This window comes from Haliotis asinina, chromosome 16 (assembly GCF_037392515.1).
Source record: "Haliotis asinina isolate JCU_RB_2024 chromosome 16, JCU_Hal_asi_v2, whole genome shotgun sequence".
Taxonomy (NCBI): domain Eukaryota; kingdom Metazoa; phylum Mollusca; class Gastropoda; order Lepetellida; family Haliotidae; genus Haliotis; species Haliotis asinina.
Window position 1 is genome coordinate 15666135 of NC_090295.1, and position 17195 is coordinate 15683329.

The 17195-nt window shown below is 45.0% G+C and overlaps 2 protein-coding genes across 4 annotated transcripts in view; one reads left to right on the forward strand and one right to left on the reverse strand.

Annotated features, from left to right (window-relative positions):
- Positions 1-17195, forward strand: part of LOC137267918 (F-actin-capping protein subunit beta) — a 384252-nt gene that overhangs the window by 319299 nt on the left and 47758 nt on the right. The gene's annotated exons all lie outside the window — the stretch shown is intronic.
- Positions 1-17195, reverse strand: part of LOC137267914 (protein kinase C iota type-like) — a 76802-nt gene that overhangs the window by 20870 nt on the left and 38737 nt on the right. For all 3 annotated transcript variants that reach the window (XM_067802359.1, XM_067802358.1, XM_067802360.1), the window contains exons 5-6: positions 2672-2722; positions 1450-1535 (exon numbers count right to left, since the gene is read on the reverse strand). In XM_067802359.1, the coding sequence (XP_067658460.1) occupies positions 1450-1535; positions 2672-2722 (137 nt within the window). The remainder of the gene's footprint in view (positions 1-1449; positions 1536-2671; positions 2723-17195) is intronic.

Genomic DNA, 17195 nt, shown 5'->3' on the forward strand with positions numbered 1-17195 from the left:
TAGCAATATTCCAGCAATATCATGGGACACCAGAAATGGGCTTCACACATTGTACCCATGTGGGAAATCAAACTTTGGTCTTAAGCATGATGAGTAAACACTTTAACCAATAGGCTACCCTACTGAAGATGATCCACAGGTGATTAACACAGATATCCCACACTCAGACATAGCATAAAGATCTGAAACAGCCAGTCTCTGCTTAATCCCTCAGGTGAATATAAATGGATGTATGTTTTATGTCTTCTGCGCTGTGGGCTCTTCAGAATGGAACATTGATTTATTGACTGAAATTTGGACTTGTCCTTGACACTTACTTCAACCTCCTTCAGTGTGACTTCTCTTTTAAAAATGACATACTGTACACTCAAAGAATTACAAAATAAAGTAAGGTACCAAGGCTGCAGACATTGTCTCCGTAGTAATCCTTATTCCTACTTCATACTTTGGCAAAAACATGATTCAACAAAAATGAACATACTGAGTAATGAAAGCAGGTAATCATACCACCCAATTGTGTGAAGACATCCTCTCCAAATGCCAAGTATCTGAAGACCTTATCACAGCATACTACTTCATATTGATAGAGTTAGGCTTTCAACTAGTTATCACTACACAGAGGAAGTCACATGCATGATAAGTGTTTCAGTTTCGTGTGTCACTCAGTCATGGTGGAAATCCACAAGTCATGGTTGCATCACTCACAGGAAACATTAAGTGTGGGTAAATACTTCAACTTGAAAGTTGACTGTCTACAAATTCTTCCACAACCAACCCCATCTTATCTCTCTGACTTGACCCCTGTATACACATCAGCCAGAACCAGCCAGTCTCAGAACCAGCCCCTACTTACAGTACCTACTTTCTGACTTTGGTAAATGATCGCTCTTTCAAACAGCCCTAAGATTATGGAATTCCAGCCCACATCAAGGACTCTGATTCACTGACAGCTTTCAAATCACAACTGAAGAATTATCTTTTCTAATCTGTATATTACTCACTCTGTCCATCTTTCCCCTGAACTTTGTGCAAGCACTTGTGTGAGGACTATAGCACATACCAAATAGCCATTATTATCATTATTATTTAGTGTGGGTAAGTACTTCAACCCTGAAAATGTGCTTAAAGGTCATATGCAACTTTGCAGATTCTCATACCTTTCAGTATGCACTTACCGAAACAAATCATCAAAAATGCCAATTTAACCTATAGAGTTAAAAAAAACAAAACAGATGAAAAATGCTGGCAAAATCGGAGTTCAGACGATTCAATAAAGTGTAGTTTAGTGATTGAGTATGATTTTAGGATGCTTTGAACAATATTCCATAAGCATCGTTGGAACTGACACCATGCAGGAAATCGAACCCAAGTCTTGGAAGTGAGTTTAACAAAGGCAATATAATTCTTTGGTAACAAAAAATCAAGCAAGGAGGTCTTCAGATGTCTTACCCTGGAGAAGCGTTTGGGCTGGAAGAGGTGACCATTGACTCTGTACAGTTTTCTCCATCGACGAGCTCCACGTCGGTACATGTTTCCTAACAACAAAAATACATGTACATTCATAAATCCTCATTTGGGAAATTTGTTCAGAGACTGATGGAATTGCTTACCAAAAAGTTCCATTCCCAACGATCTTGTGTTCTATAGTCTATATCAGTCTCCTAGATGAGCAAATGACAGACAGACAGACAGACAGACAACTTCATATGACCTAAACTGTACACTGTGATCAATAGTGTCATCTCAACTGAACTTTCTGTGGATATATCTCCCTCAAAATATGTCAGAAGAGGAAATACATACAATGAAACCTATGAAAATCACCCTGGCATGACCTTGCGTAATCAACCCCTGAGATGATGGATGTTCTTACAGAAACATAACCTCAGTTCTCAGAAGCATTACAGCACATATTGTTCTATCAACATCCCCCCTACTCATCAGAAAGTTAATACTTAGTTTTGCTCTTTATTTCCTTCTATTATCATCCAACCAAAAGAGATCTTTAACAATGTTTCGATATTCACACAACTCATTTCACTGTTATGAGATCCATATGGTGAGTGAGTGAGTTTAGTTTTACGCCACACTCAGCAATATTCCAGCTATATGGCAGTGGTCTGTAAATAATCAAGTCTGGACCAGACAATCCAGTGACCAACAACATGAACATCGATCTGCCCAATTGGGAACCGATGACATGTAAATTTTTATAGCAACTGTATGTTCAAAAATCATTTCACAAAGTACTAAGACTCAATATCATAAACTGAAACAAACCCAAACTTTTTATCAAACTATTCTAAGTGATGTCATTATGGCATTAATGGTGATAGACTCAAAAAACATTAATCAATCAGAGTTGACTTTGAAATACAGGTTCTATACTCATAACATATTAATCCAGTGTAAAATTTGAAAGATTAAAAAAAAAACAAGCAACAAAAGCCATGCATAGACAGTGAGACATAATAACATAAAAAATGTTAAAGAAAATAATTTCTTTTCACCTTAACTCTTGTCATTTGAAAAAAAAATATGACATTCATTAATTTCCTTTGAGCAGTGTATCTTCCGAGCCTTGAGGTTAAAATAAAATGATGTCATCTTTCACTGGATTAGCACTAAGAGCAGACTCAGGGAATAAAAAAAACCATCAACAGTCACTCACGGTCTTCCCCAGCACACGGCATTCCAGGCCTCTCCGGAACATTGGGGAACACTGAAGAAAAGTTCAAAAATTAAAACTACATGTTGCACAGAATTAGTGATTGAAAATGAAGAATTTGTCCATTATGCTGCCTGCTGACAGCTGAGTCATTGTTAAAGAGGAACTAGTTCCCTGTAATTGATTAATAGCCTGGTGGCTGGGTCAAATGGTACATTTTATAAAAACAAAGTATTTGCTGTTTTTCCTCCAAAACACATAAAATTGAAATGACATGCACAGTAAATATGCCTTGTACCTTGTGAGTCAAAATAATAATATAGACAGGCCGAGATTAAAAAAATTTGATTTGGTTTGCATCAGATTAATCATAAGTCAATACATGAACGTTCATGTAAATCATGGATCCACTGAGGCATGAAAAGATATTGATTCTTTTGAATGCAGAAAAGACAAAGTGTGTAAACTTAAAGACAATACACAACAAAACATACGGTTCACATTTTTCAACTATTCCAAGATAAGAAATAAATACTAAACAAAATTTATACAAACATTTTTTCTATTTTTCCATAAAAGGAAGAGTACATTTTTCTCTGATGTTAAATCAGCCAACACTAGGCGATATTTCAGTAAAGAATCAGCTACATTTCAGTTAAACACTGGAAGTCTGTGATTTAATGATTGATACTGTCATGGTATGATGATGTATAAGCAATCATGCCACATTCTGATCCATTCAATTGATTCTTACAACAAACAAAGGTTGCTAGGAACCTAATCTGTCATGAGTTACCAGCTTAACTGTTCTGTCCTGAAATCATCACCACCATCATCATACATGTGCAGGGACCTATTCTGTCCTGAAATCATCACCACCACCATAGGTGTTGCAGGGACCTATTCTGTCCTGAAATCATCACCACCATCATAGGTGTTGCAGAGACCTATTCTGTCCTGAAATCATCACCACCATCATAGGTGTGCAGAGACCTATTCTGTCCTGAAATCATCACCACCATCATACGTGTGCAGAGACCTATTCTGTCCTGACACCATCACCACCATCATAGGTGTGCAGAGACCTATTCCGTCCTGACATCATCACCACAATCATAGGTGTGCAGAGACCTATTCCGTCCTGACATCATCACCACCATCATACTTGTGCAGAGACCTATTCCGTCCTGACATCATCACCACCATCATACGTGTGCAGAGACCTATTCTACTCTGAAATCATCACCACCATCATACGTGTGCAGAGACCTATTCTGACCTGACATCATCACCACCATCATACGTGTGCAGAGACCTATTCTGTCCTGACATCATTACCACCATCATACGTGTGCAGAGACCTATTCTGTCCTGACACCATCACCACCACCATAGGTGTGCAGAGACCTATTCTGTCCTGACATCATTACCACCATCATACGTGTGCAGAGACCTATTCTGTCCTGAAATCATCACCACCACCATAGGTGTGCAGAGACCTATTCTGTCCTGACACCATCACCACCATCATACGTGTGCAGAGACCTATTCTGTCCTGAAATCATCACCACCATCATACGTGTGCAGAGACCTATTCTGTCCTGACACCATCACCACCATCATACGTGTGCAGAGACCTATTCTGACCTGACATCATTACCACCATCATACGTGTGCAGAGACCTATTCTGACCTGAAATCATCACCACCACCATAGGTGTGCAGAGACCTATTCTGACCTGACATCATCACCACCATCATAGGTGTGCAGAGACCTATTCTGTCCTGAAATCATCACCACCATCATAGGTGTGCAGAGACCTATTCTGTCCTGAAATCATCACCACCACCATAGGTGTGCAGAGACCTATTCTACTCTGAAATCATCACCACCATCATACGTGTGCAGAGACCTATTCTGTCCTGAAATCATCACCACCACCATAGGTGTTGCAGAGACCTATTCTGTCCAGAAATCATCACCACCATCATACGTGTGCAGAGACCTATTCTGTCCTGACATCATCACCACCATCATACGTGTGCAGAGACCTATTCTGTCCTGACATCATTACCACCACCATAGGTGTGCAGAGACCTATTCTGACCTGACATCATCACCACCATCATAGGTGTGCAGAGACCTATTCCGTCCTGACATCATCACCACCATCATAGGTGTGCAGAGACCTATTCTGTCCTAAAATCATCACCACCACCATAGGTGTGCAGAGACCTATTCTACTCTGAAATCATCACCACCATCATAGGTGTGCAGAGACCTATTCTGACCTGACATCATCACCACCACCATAGGTGTGCAGAGACCTATTCTGACCTGACATCATCACCACCATCATAGGTGTGCAGAGACCTATTCTGACCTGACATCATCACCACCATCATAGGTGTGCAGAGACCTATTCTGTCCTGAAATCATCACCACCACCATAGGTGTGCAGAGACCTATTCTACTCTGAAATCATCACCACCATCATAGGTGTGCAGAGACCTATTCTGACCTGACATCATCACCACCATCATACGTGTGTAGAGACCTATTCTGACCTGACATCATCACCACCATCATACGTGTGCAGAGACCAATTCTGTCCTGACATCATTACCACCATCATACGTGTGCAGAGACCTATTCTGTCCTGAAATCATCACCACCACCATCATACGTGTGCAGAGACCTATTCTGACCTGACATCATCACCACCATCATAGGTGTGCAGAGACCTATTCTGTCCTGACATCATTACCACCATCATACGTGTGCAGAGACCTATTCTGTCCTGAAATCATCACCACCACCATAGTTGTGCAGAGACCTATTCTGACCTGACATCATCACCACCATCATAGGTGTGCAGAGACCTATTCTGTCCTGACATCATTACCACCATCATACGTGTGCAGAGACCTATTCTGTCCTGAAATCATCACCACCACCATAGGTGTGCAGAGACCTATTCTGACCTGACATCATCACCACCATCATACGTGTGCAGAGACCTATTCTGTCCTGACATCATTACCACCACCATAGGTGAGCAGAGACCTATTCCGTCCTGACATCAACACCACCATCATACGTGTGCAGAGACCTATTCTACTCTGAAATCATCACCACCATCATACGTGTGCAGAGACCTATTCTGACCTGACATCATCACCACCATCATACGTGTGCAGAGACCTATTCTGTCCTGACATCATTACCACCATCATACGTGTGCAGAGACCTATTCTGTCCTGAAATCATCACCACCACCATACGTGTCCAGAGACCTATTCTGACTTGACATCATCACCACCATCATAGGTGTGCAGAGACCTATTCTGTCCTGAAATCATCACCACCACCATAGGTGTGCAGAGACCTATTCTGACCTGACATCATTACCACCACCATCATACGTGTGCAGAGACCTATTCTGTCCTGAAATCATCACCACCACCATAGGTGTGCAGAGACCTATTCTGACCTGACATCATCACCACCATCATAGGTGTGCAGAGACCTATTCTGTCCTGACATCATCACTACCACCATAGGTGTGCAGAGACCTATTCTGTCCTGACATCATTACCACCACCATAGGTGTGCAGAGACCTATTCTGTCCTGACATCATCACCACCATCATACGTGTGCAGAGACCTATTCTGTCCTGAAATCATTACCACCACCATAGGTGTGCAGAGACCTATTCTGACCTGACATCATCACCACCATCATACGTGTGCAGAGACCTATTCTGTCCTGACATCACTACCACCACCATAGGTGTGCAGAGACCTATTCTGTCCTGACATCATTACCACCACCATAGGTGTGCAGAGACCTATTCTGACCTGACATCATTACCACCACCATAGGTGTGCAGAGACCTATTCTGTCCTGACATCATTACCACCACCATAGGTGTGCAGAGACCTATTCTGTCCTGACACCATCACCACCACCATAGGTGTGCAGAGACCTATTCTGTCCTGAAATCATCACCACCACCATAGGTGTGCAGAGACCTATTCTGACCTGACATCATCACCACCACCATAGGTGTGCAGAGACCTATTCTGTCCTAAAATCATCACCACCACCATAGGTGTGCAGAGACCTATTCTGTCCTGAAATCATCACCACCACCATAGTTGTGCAGAGACCTATTCTGACCTGACATCATCACCACCATCATAGGTGTGCAGAGACCTATTCTGTCCTGAAATCATCACCACCACCATAGGTGTTGCAGAGACCTATTCTGTCCTGAAATCATTACCACCACCATAGGTGTGCAGAGACCTATTCTGACCTGACATCACCACCATCATACGTGTGCAGAGACCTATTCTCTCCTGACATCACTACCACCACCATAGGTGTGCAGAGACCTATTCTGTCCTGACATCATTACCACCACCATAGGTGTGCAGAGACCTATTCTGACCTGACATCATTACCACCACCATAGGTGTGCAGAGACCTATTCTGACCTGAAATCATCACCACCACCATAGTTGTGCAGAGACCTATTCTGTCCTGACATCATCACCACCATCATACGTGTGCAGAGACCTATTCTGTCCTGAAATCATCACCACCACCATAGGTGTGCAGAGACCTATTCTGACCTGAAATCATCACCACCACCATAGTTGTGCAGAGACCTATTCTGTCCTGACATCATCACCACCATCATACGTGTGCAGAGACCTATTCTGTCCTGAAATCATTACCACCACCATAGGTGTGCAGAGACCTATTCTGACCTGACATCATCACCACCATCATACGTGTGCAGAGACCTATTCTGACCTGACATCATCACCACCACCATAGGTGTGCAGAGACCTATTCTGTCCTAAAATCATCACCACCACCATAGGTGTGCAGAGACCTATTCTACTCTGAAATCATCACCACCATCATAGGTGTGCAGAGACCTATTCTGACCTGACATCATCACCACCACCATAGGTGTGCAGAGACCTATTCTGACCTGACATCATCACCACCATCATAGGTGTGCAGAGACCTATTCTGACCTGACATCATCACCACCATCATAGGTGTGCAGAGACCTATTCTGTCCTGAAATCATCACCACCACCATAGGTGTGCAGAGACCTATTCTACTCTGAAATCATCACCACCATCATAGGTGTGCAGAGACCTATTCTGACCTGACATCATCACCACCATCATACGTGTGTAGAGACCTATTCTGACCTGACATCATCACCACCATCATACGTGTGCAGAGACCTATTCTGTCCTGACATCATTACCACCATCATACGTGTGCAGAGACCTATTCTGTCCTGAAATCATCACCATCACCATCATACGTGTGCAGAGACCTATTCTGACCTGACATCATCACCACCATCATACGTGTGCAGAGACCTATTCTGTCCTGAAATCATTACCACCATCATACGTGTGCAGAGACCTATTCTGTCCTGAAATCATCACCACCACCATAGTTGTGCAGAGACCTATTCTGACCTGACATCATCACCACCATCATAGGTGTGCAGAGACCTATTCTGTCCTGACATCATTACCACCATCATACGTGTGCAGAGACCTATTCTGTCCTGAAATCATCACCACCACCATAGGTGTGCAGAGACCTATTCTACTCTGAAATCATCACCACCATCATAGGTGTGCAGAGACCTATTCTGACCTGACATCATCACCACCACCATAGGTGTGCAGAGACCTATTCTGACCTGACATCATCACCACCATCATAGGTGTGCAGAGACCTATTCTGACCTGACATCATCACCACCATCATAGGTGTGCAGAGACCTATTCTGTCCTGAAATCATCACCACCACCATAGGTGTGCAGAGACCTATTCTACTCTGAAATCATCACCACCATCATAGGTGTGCAGAGACCTATTCTGACCTGACATCATCACCACCATCATACGTGTGTAGAGACCTATTCTGACCTGACATCATCACCACCATCATACGTGTGCAGAGACCAATTCTGTCCTGACATCATTACCACCATCATACGTGTGCAGAGACCTATTCCGTCCTGACATCAACACCACCATCATACGTGTGCAGAGACCTATTCTACTCTGAAATCATCACCACCATCATACGTGTGCAGAGACCTATTCTGACCTGACATCATCACCACCATCATACGTGTGCAGAGACCTATTCTGTCCTGACATCATTACCACCATCATACGTGTGCAGAGACCTATTCTGTCCTGAAATCATCACCACCACCATACGTGTGCAGAGACCTATTCTGACCTGACATCATCACCACCATCATAGGTGTGCAGAGACCTATTCTGTCCTGACATCATTACCACCACCATAGGTGTGCAGAGACCTATTCTGTCCTGACATCATTACCACCACCATAGGTGTGCAGAGACCTATTCTGTCCTGACATCATCACCACCATCATACGTGTGCAGAGACCTATTCTGTCCTGAAATCATTACCACCACCATAGGTGTGCAGAGACCTATTCTGACCTGACATCATCACCACCATCATACGTGTGCAGAGACCTATTCTGTCCTGACATCACTACCACCACCATAGGTGTGCAGAGACCTATTCTGTCCTGACATCATCACCACCACCATAGGTGTGCAGAGACCTATTCTGACCTGACATCATTACCACCACCATAGGTGTGCAGAGACCTATTCTGTCCTGACATCATTACCACCACCATAGGTGTGCAGAGACCTATTCTGTCCTGACACCATCACCACCACCATAGGTGTGCAGAGACCTATTCTGTCCTGAAATCATCACCACCATCATAGGTGTGCAGAGACCTATTCTGTGCTGACACCATCACCACCACCATAGGTGTGCAGAGACCTATTCTGTCCTGACATCATTACCACCACCATAGGTGTGCAGAGACCTATTCTGTCCTGACACCATCACCACCACCATAGGTGTGCAGAGACCTATTCTGTCCTGAAATCATCACCACCACCATAGGTGTGCAGAGACCTATTCTGTCCTGAAATCATCACCACCACCATAGTTGTGCAGAGACCTATTCTGACCTGACATCATCACCACCATCATAGGTGTGCAGAGACCTATTCTGTCCTGAAATCATCACCACCATCATAGGTGTGCAGAGACCTATTCTGTCCTGACATCATTACCACCATCATAGGTGTGCAGAGACCTATTCTGTCCTGACACCATCACCACCACCATAGGTGTGCAGAGACCTATTCTGTCCTGAAATCATCACCACCACCATAGGTGTGCAGAGACCTATTCTGTCCTGAAATCATCACCACCACCATAGTTGTGCAGAGACCTATTCTGACCTGACATCATCACCACCATCATAGGTGTGCAGAGACCTATTCTGTCCTGAAATCATCACCACCATCATAGGTGTTGCAGAGACCTATTCTGTCCTGAAATCATCACCACCACCATAGGTGTGCAGAGACCTATTCTACTCTGAAATCATCACCACCATCATACGTGTGCAGAGACCTATTCTGACCTGACATCATCACCACCATCATACGTGTGCAGAGACCTATTCTGACCTGACATCATCACCACCATCATACGTGTGCAAAGACCTATTCTGTCCTGACATCATTACCACCATCATACGTGTGCAGAGACCTATTCTGTCCTGAAATCATCACCACCACCATAGTTGTGCAGAGACCTATTCTGACCTGACATCATCACCACCATCATACGTGTGCAGAGACCTATTCTGTCCTGACATCATTACCACCATCATACGTGTGCAGAGACCTATTCTGTCCTGAAATCATCACCACCACCATAGTTGTGCAGAGACCTATTCTGACCTGACATCATCACCACCATCATACGTGTGCAGAGACCTATTCTGTCCTGACATCATTACCACCATCATACGTGTGCAGAGACCTATTCTGTCCTGAAATCATCACCACCACCATAGGTGTGCAGAGACCTATTCTGACCTGACATCATCACCACCATCATACGTGTGCAGAGACCTATTCTACTCTGAAATCATCACCACCATCATACGTGTGCAGAGACCTATTCTGACCTGACATCATCACCACCATCATAGGTGTGCAGAGACCTATTCTGTCCTGACATCATTACCACCATCATACGTGTGCAGAGACCTATTCTGTCCTGAAATCATCACCACCACCATAGGTGTGCAGAGACCTATTCTGACCTGACATCATCACCACCATCATAGGTGTGCAGAGACCTATTCTGTCCTGAAATCATCACCACCACCATAGGTGTGCAGAGACCTATTCTGACCTGACATCATTACCACCACCATCATACGTGTGCAGAGACCTATTCTGTCCTGAAATCATCACCACCACCATAGGTGTGCAGAGACCTATTCTGACCTGACATCATCACCACCATCATAGGTGTGCAGAGACCTATTCTGTCCTGAAATCATCACCACCACCATAGGTGTGCAGAGACCTATTCTGACCTGACATCATCACCACCACCATCATACGTGTGCAGAGACCTATTCTGTCCTGACATCATTACCACCACCATAGGTGTGCAGAGACCTATTCTGACCTGACATCATCACCACCATCATACGTGTGCAGAGACCTATTCTGTCCTGACATCATTACCACCACCATAGGTGTGCAGAGACCTATTCTGTCCTGACATCATTACCACCACCATAGGTGTTGCAGAGACCTATTCTGTCCAGAAATCATCACCACCATCATACGTGTGCAGAGACCTATTCTGTCCTGAAATCATCACCACCACCATAGGTGTTGCAGAGACCTATTCTGTCCAGAAATCATCACCACCATCATACGTGTGCAGAGACCTATTCTGTCCTGACATCATCACCACCATCATACGTGTGCAGAGACCTATTCTGTCCTGACATCATTACCACCACCATAGGTGTGCAGAGACCTATTCTGACCTGACATCATCACCACCATCATAGGTGTGCAGAGACCTATTCCGTCCTGACATCATCACCACCATCATAGGTGTGCAGAGACCTATTCTGTCCTAAAATCATCACCACCACCATAGGTGTGCAGAGACCTATTCTACTCTGAAATCATCACCACCATCATAGGTGTGCAGAGACCTATTCTGACCTGACATCATCACCACCACCATAGGTGTGCAGAGACCTATTCTGTCCTGACATCATTACCACCATCATAGGTGTGCAGAGACCTATTCTGTCCTGACACCATCACCACCACCATAGGTGTGCAGAGACCTATTCTGTCCTGAAATCATCACCACCACCATAGGTGTGCAGAGACCTATTCTGTCCTGAAATCATCACCACCACCATAGTTGTGCAGAGACCTATTCTGACCTGACATCATCACCACCATCATAGGTGTGCAGAGACCTATTCTGTCCTGAAATCATCACCACCATCATAGGTGTGCAGAGACCTATTCTGTCCTGACATCATTACCACCATCATAGGTGTGCAGAGACCTATTCTGTCCTGACACCATCACCACCACCATAGGTGTGCAGAGACCTATTCTGTCCTGAAATCATCACCACCACCATAGGTGTGCAGAGACCTATTCTGTCCTGAAATCATCACCACCACCATAGTTGTGCAGAGACCTATTCTGACCTGACATCATCACCACCATCATAGGTGTGCAGAGACCTATTCTGTCCTGAAATCATCACCACCATCATAGGTGTTGCAGAGACCTATTCTGTCCTGAAATCATCACCACCACCATAGGTGTGCAGAGACCTATTCTACTCTGAAATCATCACCACCATCATACGTGTGCAGAGACCTATTCTGACCTGACATCATCACCACCATCATACGTGTGCAGAGACCTATTCTGACCTGACATCATCACCACCATCATACGTGTGCAAAGACCTATTCTGTCCTGACATCATTACCACCATCATACGTGTGCAGAGACCTATTCTGTCCTGAAATCATCACCACCACCATAGTTGTGCAGAGACCTATTCTGACCTGACATCATCACCACCATCATACGTGTGCAGAGACCTATTCTGTCCTGACATCATTACCACCATCATACGTGTGCAGAGACCTATTCTGTCCTGAAATCATCACCACCACCATAGTTGTGCAGAGACCTATTCTGACCTGACATCATCACCACCATCATACGTGTGCAGAGACCTATTCTGTCCTGACATCATTACCACCATCATACGTGTGCAGAGACCTATTCTGTCCTGAAATCATCACCACCACCATAGGTGTGCAGAGACCTATTCTGACCTGACATCATCACCACCATCATACGTGTGCAGAGACCTATTCTACTCTGAAATCATCACCACCATCATACGTGTGCAGAGACCTATTCTGACCTGACATCATCACCACCATCATAGGTGTGCAGAGACCTATTCTGTCCTGACATCATTACCACCATCATACGTGTGCAGAGACCTATTCTGTCCTGAAATCATCACCACCACCATAGGTGTGCAGAGACCTATTCTGACCTGACATCATCACCACCATCATAGGTGTGCAGAGACCTATTCTGTCCTGAAATCATCACCACCACCATAGGTGTGCAGAGACCTATTCTGACCTGACATCATTACCACCACCATCATACGTGTGCAGAGACCTATTCTGTCCTGAAATCATCACCACCACCATAGGTGTGCAGAGACCTATTCTGACCTGACATCATCACCACCATCATAGGTGTGCAGAGACCTATTCTGTCCTGAAATCATCACCACCACCATAGGTGTGCAGAGACCTATTCTGACCTGACATCATCACCACCACCATCATACGTGTGCAGAGACCTATTCTGTCCTGACATCATTACCACCACCATAGGTGTGCAGAGACCTATTCTGACCTGACATCATCACCACCATCATACGTGTGCAGAGACCTATTCTGTCCTGACATCATTACCACCACCATAGGTGTGCAGAGACCTATTCTGTCCTGACATCATTACCACCACCATAGGTGTTGCAGAGACCTATTCTGTCCAGAAATCATCACCACCATCATACGTGTGCAGAGACCTATTCTGTCCTGAAATCATCACCACCACCATAGGTGTTGCAGAGACCTATTCTGTCCAGAAATCATCACCACCATCATACGTGTGCAGAGACCTATTCTGTCCTGACATCATCACCACCATCATACGTGTGCAGAGACCTATTCTGTCCTGACATCATTACCACCACCATAGGTGTGCAGAGACCTATTCTGACCTGACATCATCACCACCATCATAGGTGTGCAGAGACCTATTCCGTCCTGACATCATCACCACCATCATAGGTGTGCAGAGACCTATTCTGTCCTAAAATCATCACCACCACCATAGGTGTGCAGAGACCTATTCTACTCTGAAATCATCACCACCATCATAGGTGTGCAGAGACCTATTCTGACCTGACATCATCACCACCACCATAGGTGTGCAGAGACCTATTCTGACCTGACATCATCACCACCATCATAGGTGTGCAGAGACCTATTCTGACCTGACATCATCACCACCATCATAGGTGTGCAGAGACCTATTCTGTCCTGAAATCATCACCACCACCATAGGTGTGCAGAGACCTATTCTACTCTGAAATCATCACCACCATCATAGGTGTGCAGAGACCTATTCTGACCTGACATCATCACCACCATCATACGTGTGTAGAGACCTATTCTGACCTGACATCATCACCACCATCATACGTGTGCAGAGACCAATTCTGTCCTGACATCATTACCACCATCATACGTGTGCAGAGACCTATTCTGTCCTGAAATCATCACCACCACCATCATACGTGTGCAGAGACCTATTCTGACCTGACATCATCACCACCATCATAGGTGTGCAGAGACCTATTCTGTCCTGACATCATTACCACCATCATACGTGTGCAGAGACCTATTCTGTCCTGAAATCATCACCACCACCATAGTTGTGCAGAGACCTATTCTGACCTGACATCATCACCACCATCATAGGTGTGCAGAGACCTATTCTGTCCTGACATCATTACCACCATCATACGTGTGCAGAGACCTATTCTGTCCTGAAATCATCACCACCACCATAGGTGTGCAGAGACCTATTCTGACCTGACATCATCACCACCATCATACGTGTGCAGAGACCTATTCTGTCCTGACATCATTACCACCACCATAGGTGAGCAGAGACCTATTCCGTCCTGACATCAACACCACCATCATACGTGTGCAGAGACCTATTCTACTCTGAAATCATCACCACCATCATACGTGTGCAGAGACCTATTCTGACCTGACATCATCACCACCATCATACGTGTGCAGAGACCTATTCTGTCCTGACATCATTACCACCATCATACGTGTGCAGAGACCTATTCTGTCCTGAAATCATCACCACCACCATACGTGTCCAGAGACCTATTCTGACTTGACATCATCACCACCATCATAGGTGTGCAGAGACCTATTCTGTCCTGAAATCATCACCACCACCATAGGTGTGCAGAGACCTATTCTGACCTGACATCATTACCACCACCATCATACGTGTGCAGAGACCTATTCTGTCCTGAAATCATCACCACCACCATAGGTGTGCAGAGACCTATTCTGACCTGACATCATCACCACCATCATAGGTGTGCAGAGACCTATTCTGTCCTGACATCATCACTACCACCATAGGTGTGCAGAGACCTATTCTGTCCTGACATCATTACCACCACCATAGGTGTGCAGAGACCTATTCTGTCCTGACATCATCACCACCATCATACGTGTGCAGAGACCTATTCTGTCCTGAAATCATTACCACCACCATAGGTGTGCAGAGACCTATTCTGACCTGACATCATCACCACCATCATACGTGTGCAGAGACCTATTCTGTCCTGACATCACTACCACCACCATAGGTGTGCAGAGACCTATTCTGTCCTGACATCATTACCACCACCATAGGTGTGCAGAGACCTATTCTGACCTGACATCATTACCACCACCATAGGTGTGCAGAGACCTATTCTGTCCTGACATCATTACCACCACCATAGGTGTGCAGAGACCTATTCTGTCCTGACACCATCACCACCACCATAGGTGTGCAGAGACCTATTCTGTCCTGAAATCATCACCACCACCATAGGTGTGCAGAGACCTATTCTGACCTGACATCATCACCACCACCATAGGTGTGCAGAGACCTATTCTGTCCTAAAATCATCACCACCACCATAGGTGTGCAGAGACCTATTCTGTCCTGAAATCATCACCACCACCATAGTTGTGCAGAGACCTATTCTGACCTGACATCATCACCACCATCATAGGTGTGCAGAGACCTATTCTGTCCTGAAATCATCACCACCACCATAGGTGTTGCAGAGACCTATTCTGTCCTGAAATCATTACCACCACCATAGGTGTGCAGAGACCTATTCTGACCTGACATCACCACCATCATACGTGTGCAGAGACCTATTCTGTCCTGACATCACTACCACCACCATAGGTGTGCAGAGACCTATTCTGTCCTGACATCATTACCACCACCATAGGTGTGCAGAGACCTATTCTGACCTGACATCATTACCACCACCATAGGTGTGCAGAGACCTATTCTGACCTGAAATCATCACCACCACCATAGTTGTGCAGAGACCTATTCTGTCCTGACATCATCACCACCATCATACGTGTGCAGAGACCTATTCTGTCCTGAAATCATCACCACCACCATAGGTGTGCAGAGACCTATTCTGACCTGAAATCATCACCACCACCATAGTTGTGCAGAGACCTATTCTGTCCTGACATCATCACCACCATCATACGTGTGCAGAGACCTATTCTGTCCTGAAATCATTACCACCACCATAGGTGTGCAGAGACCTATTCTGACCTGACATCATCACCACCATCATACGTGTGCAGAGACCTATTCTGACCTGACATCATCACCACCACCATAGGTGTGCAGAGACCTATTCTGTCCTAAAATCATCACCACCACCATAGGTGTGCAGAGACCTATTCTACTCTGAAATCATCACCACCATCATAGGTGTGCAGAGACCTATTCTGACCTGACATCATCACCACCACCATAGGTGTGCAGAGACCTATTCTGACCTGACATCATCACCACCATCATAGGTGTGCAGAGACCTATTCTGACCTGACATCATCACCACCATCATAGGTGTGCAGAGACCTATTCTGTCCTGAAATCATCACCACCACCATAGGTGTGCAGAGACCTATTCTACTCTGAAATCATCACCACCATCATAGGTGTGCAGAGACCTATTCTGACCTGACATCATCACCACCATCATACGTGTGTAGAGACCTATTCTGACCTGACATCATCACCACCATCATACGTGTGCAGAGACCTATTCTGTCCTGACATCATTACCACCATCATACGTGTGCAGAGACCTATTCTGTCCTGAAATCATCACCAT